We start from the raw sequence: 15,015 nt of genomic DNA on the forward strand, positions 1-15,015 counted from the left end.
AACCCTAAAACCTAAAACCCCTAAAAACCTAAAACCTAAAAACCCTAAAAACCTAAAAACCCTAAAAAACCAAAACCCTAAACCTAACCTAAAACCTAAACCTAAAACCCTAAAAACCTAAACCTAAAACCTAAAACCTAAAAACCCTAAAAAACCTAAAAACCCTAAAACCCTAAACCTAACCCTAAAACTAAAACCTAAAATAAAGGTAAACAAGGTTGAATTACATATAAATTGAAAGAAAGTAAAACCAAAAAAACACTTAAAGTATTCATAAATTCATAAAAACGTCAACTAAAACTAAAATCTAATTAAACATCAGGGCAACCATCTGTTAAAACAAAATCTGATATTTCCTTTGCAATATTCATATTTACTTGCTTCTTCGAACCAATAATAACAAAATAAATAAGACCATTTTTAACATTTCTACTGAAATTGGTAACATCTTCAGGTCTTAAATTTTCAAACTCTACAATAAACTCCGTATGAAAGTAAGGCCTTCTATTCAACATATAAGAATAATACAAAGCATCGAATCTACTTTGATCATCAATACTCTTGATAGTAAGTACTCTTCTCGTTTTAATAAAAAAGTTAGTAAGCTTTATATCAAAAAAGTTAGTTATGTCAAGAACATCATTTAAAAGTTCTGTAGTGAATTCAGATATAGGTTCACTTTCTGGTTGATTTGGTTTAACACGAGAACTACTAGTAATGTCAAGTTGAATGTAATTACTTTTTATTGCCCAACTGAAACCCAAATTTATTTCAACTAATGACATAGTGTTATAATATTTAAGTAAAGATGTCTCCATAATTCTTAAAAAAAGAAGGTTCTTTAAACACTTTTCTAAAACAACCGAGGCGTAAACTAAATTATAAGGACTGTTCTCATCCACTTGCCTTCTTTTTAACAAAAAATGCTTATTATCATCGGTTCTTGGACGTACCATTAACACTGGTAAATTATAACTCAAAGGGTCATCCAAATCACCAAAGTTACCAAAATTCAAATCTTTAATAAAACTAGCCAACTTTGTCTTCGAAGTTGTATAGTCAATATTTCCTGATAACAAACCTTTTAAATTATTAAAAGGAAAAATCGAATTACAATGATGTACATAGTCTTCAAAAGTAGTGTCATTAATTATTTCAATAAATTTTGGGTAAGATGGAAAAGACGTATCCAGCATTGAATTAACTATTGATTTTGCATATTTTATTCCTGTTGGATCGTAATAATCGTTCTCAACAGATAACTTATAACTTTTTATTAATTTTGAAAAAGTTGTATCATTTAGAGAAGTTGCTTCATTGAAGACAGATGAAGTTAAACTAAGTACATTTGTGAATACCTCAGAATGAAATTTTGCGGAAAATGACAATGAATCATATCCAAGTTCCATATCAACTGATTGATCAAGTCCGCAACCTACATTTAAATTCAAGCTTGAGTAATCAAGTATATCTTTATAAGGCTTAAGAAAGATATTCATTACAAAAGCAATAAAGCATTTGAAAAGAATTGATTTAATTGAAATTTTTTGATCTTGAAATAGATTAAATCTGAAGAATAACAGAGACGATGGTCTTTGGAAACCCTGAGCAACGCTGAAACATAACTTATCATTGAATTTATTTAGCAATGAACCTTCTTCCCATTCGAAATCTATTTTCGTAATATTTGCACTAGAAGTGTCAAATTTGATTGGATCTTCAAATAACTTTGGCACAAATTCATCTTCTTTTGGTTCTTTAACAGTAAACGAAGGTACTGAATTAGGTTCAATTGCATCCCAGAACTCTAGGTTAATATCTTCAATACTTATTGACTCGTTTTCAAGTTTTTCTATATCCACTAAATAACTTTCAACCATAAAGAAGTTCTCGAAAGATGAATATCCCAAGACAATTTCCACTGAATTAATAAGCCTTTCTGGGTTGTAAATACTAATAAAATCGTCCTTAGGATACTTGTTTAATAATTTAAATAAGGTTTGAATAACATAATCGCTTGATGAGGAAGACAATATCATGTTGTATCTTGCTCTTCTGCTGTTGAAATAATTTCTTACATATTTTTCCAATAAAGGAGATTCTGCAAAAGAATAAATTACACGTCTAAGCACAGCCAATAATTTTGCAGGATCAGCGTTTGTACCCTCTATTATATCAATAGAAAAAGACAGAATTGGTGATTTTTCTGATAAAAACATCTTGACAGATACAGATCTTGCAACATTCATTCTTTTTAAAATATCTGAAAGTGAATTTTCACAAGTAATAAACAAATAAATAAGAGCTTCCTCAATATCACTAATGTTTGATTCCAATCTCTCCCTTATATGAAAACAAAAAAGAAACTGTTTTATTGGAAAAGGACTTGGCAACATTAATTTCCTGCCAATAATATTATTTGGTGAGAATGGAGATATGTACTTAGAATAGTCAAACACATCCAGATATCTTATATTTAGATTTTTCATACTCCTAAGTGTGTTCAATACCATATTCTGAGTACAAACTAAACAATCAGGAACTGTAAACACTAATGTTAATAAATTTGATGACATATTCTTTCTGACATAATTAACGATTCTCTTTCTCAACTGAGACAATTCATATATATCCTTATTTACGTCTAACCAAGTATCCGGATAAGTAATACAAGAGTCCTTCAAATAGCTACCTTCATGAGCCACTTCCATTAATTTGCCTGTAATTCTGTAATGTTGTGTCTCCTTTATCTTTAGGTATTCATTAAGAGTATTGTTGTATGTAAATAAAAACCTATCTATGGAAATATCAAAATCCTCAAACATACGTGAAATAGATGTTAAAATATGGTGTTTGTCATCTAATGAAGACAGAATTATTGAGATACTTGACTCATTTACCGTGTAGATCTTGATTAAAGTATTTTTCTGGAAATACTCTTTTAAGCCCTTAACAACTACATTCGAAAAAAGTCTACGCCCACCAAACTCATTGCAATTTTGCAATAAAAAAACAGGATACTGCATTCCAATACTCACCTCCATGTCAAAAATATCCAATAATAAAACTACTCTAATTCCATTCTCTAACTCAAAGTACCTATATTCACGAAAGCTATTTGATGGAAGTTTAAGCTCCTCTCCCGAATAGAAATTTCTTAAACCACTTGAATCCGGAAAAATACTTGAAAATTCTCTATCTACATTTTCCATAACATTAGGGTCAGTCAAATTATTTTCCCTGAATATCTCTTCCATTGAAGATACACCTAATAAATTTAACGCAGACCCCCTGTTGTTATTAGATGATATCATACTTACAACAACAATAGGGAAATAAAATTAATAATGGAAAATATTTATTAGTCAAAGTATATTATTTTGTTTTCCAAAACACCGGCATTCTACTAATAAACACATGGCGCGTTAGTCATCAATACAGGTGTTAAAATTCTAAAAGCCTACAAAACGAAAAGCATATAATTTTAGAATATACTTAGATGTATGAGCTCCTCTTAAAATTAACTGTTCTATTCGATAAGGTTGTATCTGTATATTTTCAATTTCCTATCCTATAATTCTCGTTTTATTTGCAAATTCAATCAGTTCACTACCTACACTGGAAATCATATCGATAAATAAACTGGAAAATTCATTTTTTTCCTTCTCAACTTTCTTGTTTATACCTTCCATAAAATTTGAGAAAAACCTAAAACCCCCTCCATCCTTTGTTTTGTTGTTACCTACAACTTCAGTTGGAGTTAAATTTTTTTCAGCCTCGACAGATTCTAAGTATCTAAATTCCTGGCAATAACCCAAGTTTGTAATTCCTATCAAGTATAGACAAACTGAAAATGCGAATGAAATTAACTTCATAATAATTGCGTATTGTTATATAGTTTAATAAGCAATAAAACTTTTTAAAAAATGAGAAAATATAACAGATATTTTCTAACAGTAAAAGAAAAAAACCTCTGACTCGAAAAATAAAAATTACAGATATATTACTAATTCAAATATACTTGAAATAAAGTATTCGTAAATCCGAATTATAGTATTTTATATTATTTATTTTCCATATTAATTAATAAAACACATAATTACCAATTAATGTCAAAAAAATACTTCATTTTAAGACAATTTTCCAAGCAATAACTAATTAGAGTTCTCTTAAAGTTAAATCTAAAAATAAATTGAAATTTACTAATGTTGACCCTTTCTAGGATAATACTTGTAGAACAAAGATAATGAAACAAAAGCAACAAAACCGATAATGCAGGCTGTGCTTAGTGCTGAAGCTTCTGTAACTGTCCATCTAACATCCATAGGTAGTTCATAGTAGCATCTTAGGAAGTGTATTTTATCGTATGTTGTTTGATTGTAGTATTCGAATGATTCTCCTATTGTGCTTCTTGTTTTAACAGCCATGAATCTCTTGACAAAATTAAAAGCAACATCTACATTGTTGTAACTGCTCAATATTTCTCCAAAAACTCCATCTTTCCCTGACTCAAATTCATCGAACTCATGTGACAAAAATGCTATCAACCAGTCTAAGCCACCGTACACAAAATCTAGTGAAGGATAACAGGTTCTTTTGTATTCTCTAATCTCTTCTCGTGAGAAACCTATCGTATTAATTGAAAATATAAGTCCAGTAAGCACATTATCTCTAAAAGGACTTGAGTGACCAGCAGCGTGAATGAACCAATCACCAGGGTACCAAGGGCCCTGACCAAATTGATCGGGTTTTATATGCAAAAATCCATTAGCAGTTTTTTGACTCACGATCAATGAATGTGTATAAATATTAGTTTCATTATTTAGTGTCGAGAACAAGAATGGCGAACAGGCTGAAATGTCAGAAAATAAAGCACGCACAGTTTCATTAAATTCTCCATTAAACGAAAACGTTTCTTTAGGTGACGAAAGTGAATGATTGTACAGTTTAAAGACCGCATGAGATAAAGTTGATTGTTCTGGCCAAAAACGACCATTCTTGACGACTTCTTGAGACTGAGTAGGACTTAAAGCGATAGCATGGAAAATTGTTTGTAACGAGTATCTTGATCTTGAAAAAATCATAAATCCACTATTAACCAAAGATAACCTTGATTTCCATTCAGAATCCCTTGCTGCAAAAAAAGCGATATTACTTGTATCCTTTTCAATGCCCTTGTATTTATCATTATAACCTTCCCCTATAGACGGGTAGTGGTCATACAATAACTTCTCAACAGAAAAGTACTTATTTGTTATGGCAGTGTCCATATCAAACCAAACTATGAAATCACAAATATCCACTCTGTTATTAGCAGGAGTCATTTGAATACCTTCTAAACCCGATATTCCACCTTTTTTAATCTCACCAGTAAACCCAAATTTACCATCATGCTCCCTATCCCAATTAACGTTAACATTGTTCGGAACCACCTTTTCTAAGAATTCATTGTAAACATCTTCATCTACAAAGCTTTGTTTATAATTGTTAATATGTTTTCCAATAAATTCACCAACCTTGTCGAGATCCCAAAATAATAATCTCAAACCAGAAAATAATTTAATATAGTATCCTTGTTTAGACCAATCTGTGAAGAGAATTCTAGGAATTCTATCATAAAAAGAGCCATCAAATAGCGAGTATGAATACCCATGAAACCTTGCATACTCCACTAAAGAAGCTCTGGTGACTGTAGATCTTAAAATCGATCTCATCTCAGTATGAGCTTGATATAAACATACCCTTCTAAACTTTTCTTCGTAATTGTATGTTGCTATTTTTTTCCTTTCTCCAGATGAAATAATAACAACCTGCGTACTATTAACATCTGTAGAATAAATACTAGAAATATCCTTTTTGTAAAATCTCTCTAATTTATCCCTAGATAAGCTTGAAGAGTCGACGATAGTCAATGGTGTATTTTCTACCAATTTAGATAATTCTAATGCTATTGATGCCATAAAGTTATCAGTCAACAACTTATTATTTTCATTAAAATATTTATTTAAAGAATTATATGACTCAAGTGTATTGTTGTTGTAGAGTAAAAGATCATCAGTAAAATTATTCTCTACTATGAAATCCATATTGAGTTCATTCTTTATTTTATCTAAACTGTCCTCCAAAATGTCTCGAAAGTCATTTAAAAAGGTTATCACTGTTGTTAAAGATTCAGCAAGATTATCAGAAAATTCAGCTGAGTAATTCTTATGCTTGTTTACTTCTGGTGGTATATTAAGAATCATGAAATTGTAATCTAGAGCAGGAACTGCATGCTTTCCTGTGAAAAATGATTTAGAAGTAGACCAAGGACTAAATAACATTTGAGAAACATGTGTTTGACCCTCCCAATCAGAGTAAAGATTTTTAACCACTGAAACCCAGTCTTCTGAATATTCCATATTTGAGGACAATAACACGAGTGCACCCTGGTCAGAGGGTTTATTGTTTAGAGATTCTATAATTCCTTTTACAGCCAAAAGTGTTCCATTTATAGAATTAATTGCATTTAAAGTGGCCTTATCTTTTTTAGCCCTGATTGACTCCGGTATCTGTACAAAAACAGTGCGTAAAATGCAACTACCTAATTTAGATTCCATGCCCAACTGATATTCACCAGACTTAATCTGATGTTCAGAAGTAACAAACAAATTACAAATGTAATTATTTAGACCATCCTCTGTTGAATTCTTCATTGACTCCTCAAAATTAGATAATTTTCCAGATAATGGAGAGTAATTTTCGTCATCATAATTATTATCCGAAATTAATGAAATGTCAGTTATATTATATTCTGGTTCCTCTATAACTTTTAACATACGACTGTCAGTACTATATATTGAAATGTTATTGTTTTTGTAACTTTTATAAAAGTCCAAATCCCGATAATTTTTAAATACGGGATCAATTTTTCTTAAGAAAAACGGAGAAACTCTTTTATGTTCAATAATGTCGGAAATTCTAGTATCAGATCTTAATAATTCACCATCTTGACTGTTATACAAACCAATCAAATCCTTTAACAACCTAGGAAACGTGTAAAATAGACCAAAAACGAAAAATAATACACAAATGAATATTAAAGTAAATGTCAGAAGCGATTTAGAGAATATTCGCCTACAACCCCTTTTTTGGTCTTTATTGGAACCCAACTCTGATGTTACTTCAAATTTTGAATTCTTTGAAAGCACATTTTCTGTCCATTCTGATTTACTCTGTAGCATTTTCCTCTATTTAGAACTTCATTACACCAATCCCTCCCTAATTAATAACTACCTTTCTGTATGCTCCAATTTTGTTTAAATATATTACACATACAGCTATTACCTAATTATCGACCTGTGTGAAATACAACGCCACAAGTTCTGATCAACTAAAATTACAAAAAAAAACCGGGAAATGTTATTGTGGGTACTTTTTTATAAAAATTTATCGTCGTTATTTAGACAATATATAACTTAAATCCGTACTTTGTGCTTAATACTTTATTTAAATAAATGCCAGATTTGCGCCATTTTGTGATGATAGGTAGAGCTGCCATGTCTCTTCCACTAATGCGTACATAATAAACAGGAAACAAGACGCAATTAATTAGTTGTAACCAATGTAAATCTGAAATTCCGTCTTAAATATTCTTGTCTAAATCACATATCGATACAAAAAGTAGTGAGATAAAATTAGAAAAAAGATTAAACTGTGGCAGGAATTTTTTAATGAATAAGAATTTGAAATACTCTGATTCTTGCGTGTGCACTACACATACCTAATATTATCCTCACAATAATTAACCGCAAACTGAGAATCCACAATATATTTGTACAAACAAACCTATCCACTAAACAACCATCTACAATTGTTCAAATTCTTCCTTTCCACCATTTAAACCTAACTAACCAACCATCAGACATGCCCACAAAAAGCGGGGCTTTATACTGTTTTTGCCAAGTATTTAGATTTAGAATAAATAAGATTGTTTGCAAGTGATGTTTGTTAGTACATCCAATAAGAAACACTTTTATTGCATATAATTATTTAAAAAAAGTACAAACTCATCGATACTTAAATAAATTATTAAAAATCTATCTCAGTTCACTTTCTATACACCCTAGTGCGAGAAGAGGCTTCTGTGTTAATATTCTCTTTTTAAGACTTATCAAATTTTTAATTCAGAATAAGATAGAATGTATGAAAGACAGACCATTCCGTCTCTACTGTTCGAATAAAATAACAATTTTTATCTAAGAATGACCTTTAAACTTTACTCCGTCTGTGTTCCAACTGTTCTTTGATTTGAAGTTTGATCTGGATTGACATCTTCATGGTAAGTCTTTGTTTGTTGGACAATATTGCCTCCGAAACCATAATCAGTCTTAGTTGAGACAACATTTACACCCTCAAAATGTGGTCCTTCTTCAATAGTTAATTCGACACCTTTACCATCACCAGGAGTTGTATGAGAATGTTCATATGGTGTCCATGTATTGCATTGCTTACACCTATTATATACAAACGGGGCTGAAGCCTGTCCTGGAAATGTTCCTGGTTTTCCATACAAATCCTGTAAGTAACTATATCCTAAGTGAGGATAGTGATAAGGTCTTGGATATCCTGGTCCAAAGTAATGATCATATCCTCTCCTCCTGTAGATTGGAACCGGTCTTTCGACTCCAGGAACTGAAGGAACTCTCTCGTACAAAGCCGCTAAGAAACGCTGATATCTACGATCGCCTGGAGCAATGTCAACAAAATCGTGAGCATCTGATCTATCAATATACCAATCATCGCCTATCTTAACAAACCAAAAGCCATTTAATCTATATCTGATACCATCGTGAAATACAACTTTTCCGTTAGTATCCTTATAGAACCCTTTACGTGACTCAGAAAATTGCTGTCTGATGTACTTACCAGTGTATCTCAATTCTTCTGGTAATGCACTTAGTGACCATGGTAAACTGGAGACTAAAGGAACACTTTCGATATCTTCATAATACCTCCTTACTGTGCTTTGGTATGGTGATAAATAACCACTTGGGTAATAACCATGTTGTGAATAATATCTGTCCTCATATTTGTGTCCTGGGTAGACTCCACCATAGATTCCAGGACCACCAATTGAAATCATACAAGCACTTTCAATATCGATCAGCGAGCTAATAGAACTGAACATTCTCAAAGAGTCCCTAAGATCAAATACACAATCTTCAACTGTCTCAGTCTGCATCATACTTACAGTGTTACAGATATCAATGTATGACGGTAATTTGTTGTCTGATTCGCGAATCAACTGTAAACGTTCTTTGTTATCCTTTTTGTTAAACAAGTTTGAGGCAATTGCATGTACAAGCGATATCTTCTCAAGTTTGTAGGAAGCAGCCATTTCGCCACAGGCAGAGTATCTGAAGTAGTCCGTTCTTTCACAAACCTTTCTGATACTCCTTTCAGAAACATTGTATTTGCTTTTGAATGATCTTCCTCTCAAAGCACTTACACACATTTCCGAGAGTTCCAGATTCTCACCCCTAATGAATGACTTCAAAGACATCTTGTTTGAAATGTTGCACAAATCCCTAAGGTCAACAATAAATCCGTCCTTTGCGGATTCTAATTCATCCTTAACTTTAATTAGGTACATAAGTTCGAAGTGGCTGAGTTTCTGACACTTGATGTTGGAAAATGGATCAATCTTGCTACATGCTGCAGAAATTTTTCTATATGAAACCAACCTAGATCTCTTTAGTTCTGATACACAAGATGAGTAAACACTTGAACTGTCTATATTAATAACAGCCTCTGTGAGGGCTTCATCAAATTCAGGATTAAAATCTCTTGCACCTTTACGGATTGAAAATGAAATGGAAGTGAACCACTCTTGTTGAACGCGCGAAAGTTTTTTGGACTTATCATTATGCTTCTTAGAGTATCTAAACTCTGAAATCTCTGATGGGCCGTTTGAAAAGGATGATAAATCATCGGTTTGTGATTCTGGTGAAATTGGAGAAACTTCAGAAGAGACGGATATTCTAATGGAAGGTTGTGGCTTTCCAGCGTCTGCACTTGATCTGAGTTTCTTAGGTTCAACACTGGAGTCCAAGATACCCTTAATCGCGTCTGTAATTTGAGAAACAACCACATTTAATATAGTTAAATCGTTCGGATAAGGTTCATTAGACCCATTAGAAACAAGTCCTACTTCCTGTAATTTTGCCCTGTAGAACTCTAAAATAGAGGAATGTAAGAGTGATTCCGAAACAGATGATGAAGATGAAGGGAAAACACCTTTCTGTAACAAGTTTAAAATAAATCTGCACCCTTCACGGAAGGTAGTCCTGATTCCAATAGATCCCTCAGACAGCAAAATAGATACTGCTACAGCAATACCAAACTGCTTTTCAGTGAAGTTGCTAAATGCAGAGTACAACGTGAAATCAACGGCCTTGCATAAATCCATTTCTGGTGAACAGAAACTTGAATCAATTTTTGAGACAGTTTTGCCTAAATGGCCAGAACAAGCCTCTTCACATTTCTGTTTTATCAATCCCTTATTTAATGGGGAAAACGGACGTGAAGGAGCAATAGCTGTTGAAAGTAAACATGCAGCTCTCAAGTCACCATTTGAACTACTGCGAGTGCGAACAAACTCTTGAATTGATCTTGCGTAAGATGCATATACACCAGTTACTCCACTGCATTCCATCGAATTCCATGGATTAATTAATGTACACAACTCCAAAGCAGAATCCAAGTTGATAGACTCCCATTTATTGCTAGATGAGGAAAACTCTCTAACTGCTCGCTGTAAAAGAGCGACACAAGTAACCTCAAAGTTATCTAAGCTAATATCATTAAACAAATCTCTCTCTATTGACTGATCAGAGACCAATTTTAGTCCTCTTCTCAAAATGTTTTTCTTTAAATCATTTGACCAGAATGAAATATAACCTGGTATAATCCCCTCAAAACCTGCAGAAGCTGCATTGATAGTGTATACAGATAACAGCAGCGCACCTAACAGGGAAATAAATTTGTTTCTCATATTTAATCGGTTCTCTTCAAAAACACAAAGTCCTTTACGAAAAAAAAAAGAAGTGGAATTCTTCTGCACTATAACAAAGGAAGTGAAAGTTCAAAATTAGTATTGCCAAGGCTCGCTTCAATATATACACTTAACCAGCCTAAAAAGGCTGTGTATTCAGTAAAGATTTAACAGGAGACAAGACACACGTGTTCTACATTAAGATTTTTACAAAAATTTTAAATTCTAACTAATTCATTACTAACTTCAGTTTAAAATACAAGTTACCGCAGGTAACTTGTCTACATATGCCCGCCTGAATTTCCTCCAGGCAAAGCCGGCGGGAGATGTGCATTTTGCGCCGTAAATTGTACTGCTCCCATATTCGAAGTTGTAAAACACAAGTACCAATACTTAGTGTTAAATCCTAAACTTCAAATATAAATTTGGTCATTCACATGGCCTCATTCTCGACCAAAAATTGGACAAATGCATAATCCCTCATATATGCGGCACGCCCTAGTAGACATAGGAATAAAACCAGGTCCAAATCTTGTAACCCATTGTTTGTAAAAATTTGTATTCTACACTGATCCAGTAAAAAAATAAGTCATTCTGGACTGAGAATCAATGTATAAATAGGAACCATCACTCCACTTTAACAATCTATTTCCGGAAGTTGGAACTGATATATATTTCAGACCGCAATGAAATAAACTGTGCCATCTAGATGAATAAATTTTGTATTTAATGCACAGATGTTGCGTTCAAAGAATTTGTTTCGACTTTTTAGATTTACCTTGATATGCTTGTTGTCATAATACACCCAATATTCTGATACATGCCAAAACATCAACTCCACACATAAAATGAAAACCTAAAAACTCTTGTATATGAATGACACATCTTAAGCAGTTTAAGAAATTATTCGCTAATGGATCTATACGACAACCATAAATTAACCAGAGTCGCACTTCAGATACTTTTTAGATTTCAAATGGAACAATATATAAACCACTCGTATAAATTCATTAAAAATAAACATTTATGACGATACATTGTTTAAATGCAGCCTCCACGCACGTAATGCTCGAATGAATCGTAACTTAATGTTCTTTAATGCGACCTCCCCTGCTACTTTATCTCCTCATTATAATTTTGTCGATTTTATTACTTTGTCTCCCTCATCATCTACTTTTTCTAAGTAGAAACTAGGGAGAATACCAGCACCTGGATGAGGATAGTAACCGGGAGGACCACCAAAATGGCTCATTGTTGGAACTCGATGAAAAAATTTAGTCCTCGGATCACCTGACTGATACTCACCATAAAAAGCCCTAATACCACTTGTGATAACTCCCAACTTCCCTGGGTCAGTTATTGGAGGTTGAGCGTATTTGGGATCACCATGAGGAACATCTACAAGATCTCTTGACGAACCATAATCAATGTACCATTTATCACCGAGTTTAACCATCCATCGTCCACCAACAAGGAACCTAAGACCGTCATGATAATGGCTTCTACCTTCTCCATCTTTATAGTTACCCCTCCTAGATTCAGAATACTGCACTCTTACGTGTCCACCTGAATATATGTATCCTTCCTGTCCAGGTATTGGAGGGCCCATATATGGACCTGGTGGTGGTGGCGGTGGTGGGGCTCCATATGGTCCAAAACGTGGATAAATCCCAGAAATAGGTGGATACACTCCTGGAACCGGTGATGGTGGGAATGGAGCACCACTTGGTACAACTCCTGGCATCGGAGATGGTCCATAGATTCCAACTTTGCCGAATGCAACAAAACAAGCACCTTCAATATCCATAAGATTGATGGTCTGAGTGTATTTCGAAAGAACCTCCCTGAGTCCAAATGAACATTCTTCGACTGATTCAGCTCCCATAGTGTAGACGAAGTTACAAATGTCGGCGTATGTCGGAAATTCCAGAGCACTTTTACGGACCATTTTAAGACGATCTCTATCGTTCTTCTTCGGGTAAAGACTTGCTGATATAGCTGACACAGACTGTATTCTTGCAGCAAATGGAGATACTACGATGTCGCTGCAAGCAGATGATCTAATGTAATCCGATGCAGCACAGGCCTTTCTAATTGTTTTGTCAGATATCGAGTATTTACTTCTGAATCCTTTATTTTCAAGAGCCTTTGAACACTTTCTGTCAATCTCCTCATCGTTATCTCTCACGAAGGATTTTAAAGACATTTTGCCTGCTAATACACATAGATCTCTTAAGTCTACAACTGAGGTCCTCTTTGACAACGTTTCAAGTTCCTCTCTAAGTTTCATTAAAAATAAAAGTTCAAAGTGATTCAATTTTTGACATCTCACGTCAGAAAATGGATCTATCTTGCGACAAGCTGCAGAAATTTTATTTTTAGAGGCCAGCCCTGATCTTCTTAATACAGAAACACAACTTAGGAACACATTAGCTCCATCGAACTTCGAGACTGCCAAGGTTAATGCCGAGTCGAATTCCTGATCAATTTCTTTTGTGCTCTTGCGGATAATATGGTAGATGGTGTTGTACCAGTCTAATTGGACTGGTGATAGTCTAATAGAGTCACTAGCGTAAACATGTGAATCAAATGAATCAGAGAGGTCGGATAATGAACTCTCAATCGAAGACTCGGATAATGGAGAAACTTCCGATGATGTTTCTGATGAAATAGTGGCAACAACAGGTTTTTTCAATTTCTTTGGCCTAATTCTGCTCTTTAAAAAGGCTTTAGTGGGTGTAGCAGGGTCAGAGCCTCCAAGGATAAGCTTAATGGCATCAGCTATCTGAGAAGCAATTACTGAGAGTAGGGTTTTGTCAGAACTCAAAATACCTTCATCTGAGGCTGAATCAGATAACATCCCGATCTCTCTCAAACGTGAATAATAGAAACTTGTGAGTTCAGAGAACACAAGTGATTCAGAGATGGAGCCGGATGAAGCTGATAAAACTCCTTTGTCCATTAACATTAAAACAAAATTGCAACCTTCTTTGTAGTCCGTTTTCAACCCAAGAGCGCCCTCGGAAAGCAATACAGATACTGAAGAAGCAATTCCAAATTCACTAGGGGTGAATCTAGAAAATGCAGGGTCTAAAGTAAAATCAATCGAGTTGCACAAATCTGATGACATTGAGCAGAAACTCTCATCTATTTTAGAAATAGAAGCTGAGAGGCTCTGTGAGCAAACATTTAAGCATTTGCTTTTTATTGAACCTTTTTTTAATATGTCAAATGGACGACCAGGAGCAACAGAAGAAGCAATTAAGCAAGCTGCTCTAAGATCACCCTTCTTCTTATTCTTATTATGAACAAAGGCTTGTATCTCTGTGGCAAGTGATGCAACTACACCAAGGACACCACTGCATTCAAGTGAATTCCATGGATTAATTACAGCACAAAGCTCCAATGCTGAATCAATATCAATTTTGATGAAATCATTGCCTATTTCTGAATTCTCCTCAATTGCGCTCTGTAATACATTCGTACATGTGTTTTCAAAGTCTTCAAAAATAACATTATTTGATAAAAGTTCTGCGAGGGATACCCCCGAAACCACCCTCATTCCCCTTGATGAAGTCAATCTTTGGAGTTCTGATTCCCATTCTGCAGCATAGCTAGGAATCACTGTCTCACTACGAACAGATATACCACTCAAGGTTAGACCAATAGCAAAAAAACTGGTTAAATTCAAAAGCTTCCTTGAAACCATTTTTTAAAAGACCGAATAGATAACTTCTCAGTCGAATTACGGGTGCTACAGATTATACCAAAAAGGTAAGACACTCATTGACACGCTTTTCCTATTTGGCCGCCTCTTTTCATTTTAGAGCATTTGCTACTTTGGGTTTTAATAAATACTAATCAAAATTGAGATATGGGGAGACGTGAAATACGAGACGTAGACAAGAAAACGTAATATTTAAGCCTAAAGTAAAAGTGAGGGATAAAATACAACAACATTAATTTAACTATATCCTTCC

General features: G+C 33.9%; 5 protein-coding genes across 5 annotated transcripts; all 5 read right to left on the reverse strand.

The window, feature by feature from the left end:
* Positions 1-311: 311 nt before the first annotated feature.
* On the reverse strand, positions 312-3,257 carry FG386_003392 (insulinase-like peptidase; the record flags this gene model as incomplete). The annotated part of the gene is made up of 1 exon (XM_067342854.1): positions 312-3,257. One exon carries the CDS (start codon positions 3,255-3,257, stop codon positions 312-314), a length of 2,946 nt encoding a protein of 981 aa, XP_067199081.1.
* A 309-nt stretch (positions 3,258-3,566) lies between these two features.
* On the reverse strand, positions 3,567-3,875 carry FG386_003429 (uncharacterized protein; the record flags this gene model as incomplete). Its single annotated transcript, XM_067342891.1, has 1 exon — positions 3,567-3,875. The coding sequence occupies one exon, from the start codon at positions 3,873-3,875 to the stop codon at positions 3,567-3,569; it is 309 nt and encodes a 102-aa protein (XP_067199118.1).
* A 327-nt stretch (positions 3,876-4,202) lies between these two features.
* Positions 4,203-7,223, reverse strand: FG386_003440 (uncharacterized protein; the record flags this gene model as incomplete). The annotated part of the gene is made up of 1 exon (XM_067342902.1): positions 4,203-7,223. The coding sequence occupies one exon, from the start codon at positions 7,221-7,223 to the stop codon at positions 4,203-4,205; it is 3,021 nt and encodes a 1,006-aa protein (XP_067199129.1).
* A 1,034-nt stretch (positions 7,224-8,257) lies between these two features.
* FG386_003451 (uncharacterized protein) lies at positions 8,258-11,035 on the reverse strand (the record flags this gene model as incomplete). The annotated part of the gene is made up of 1 exon (XM_067342913.1): positions 8,258-11,035. The coding sequence occupies one exon, from the start codon at positions 11,033-11,035 to the stop codon at positions 8,258-8,260; it is 2,778 nt and encodes a 925-aa protein (XP_067199140.1).
* A 1,129-nt stretch (positions 11,036-12,164) lies between these two features.
* On the reverse strand, positions 12,165-14,744 carry FG386_003462 (uncharacterized protein; the record flags this gene model as incomplete). The annotated part of the gene is made up of 1 exon (XM_067342924.1): positions 12,165-14,744. The coding sequence occupies one exon, from the start codon at positions 14,742-14,744 to the stop codon at positions 12,165-12,167; it is 2,580 nt and encodes an 859-aa protein (XP_067199151.1).
* Between the last annotated feature and the right edge of the window lie 271 nt (positions 14,745-15,015).

The sequence above is a fragment of the Cryptosporidium ryanae genome (assembly GCF_009792415.1).
Source record: "Cryptosporidium ryanae isolate 45019 chromosome Unknown contig_8, whole genome shotgun sequence".
In the NCBI taxonomy this organism is placed as follows: domain Eukaryota; phylum Apicomplexa; class Conoidasida; order Eucoccidiorida; family Cryptosporidiidae; genus Cryptosporidium; species Cryptosporidium ryanae.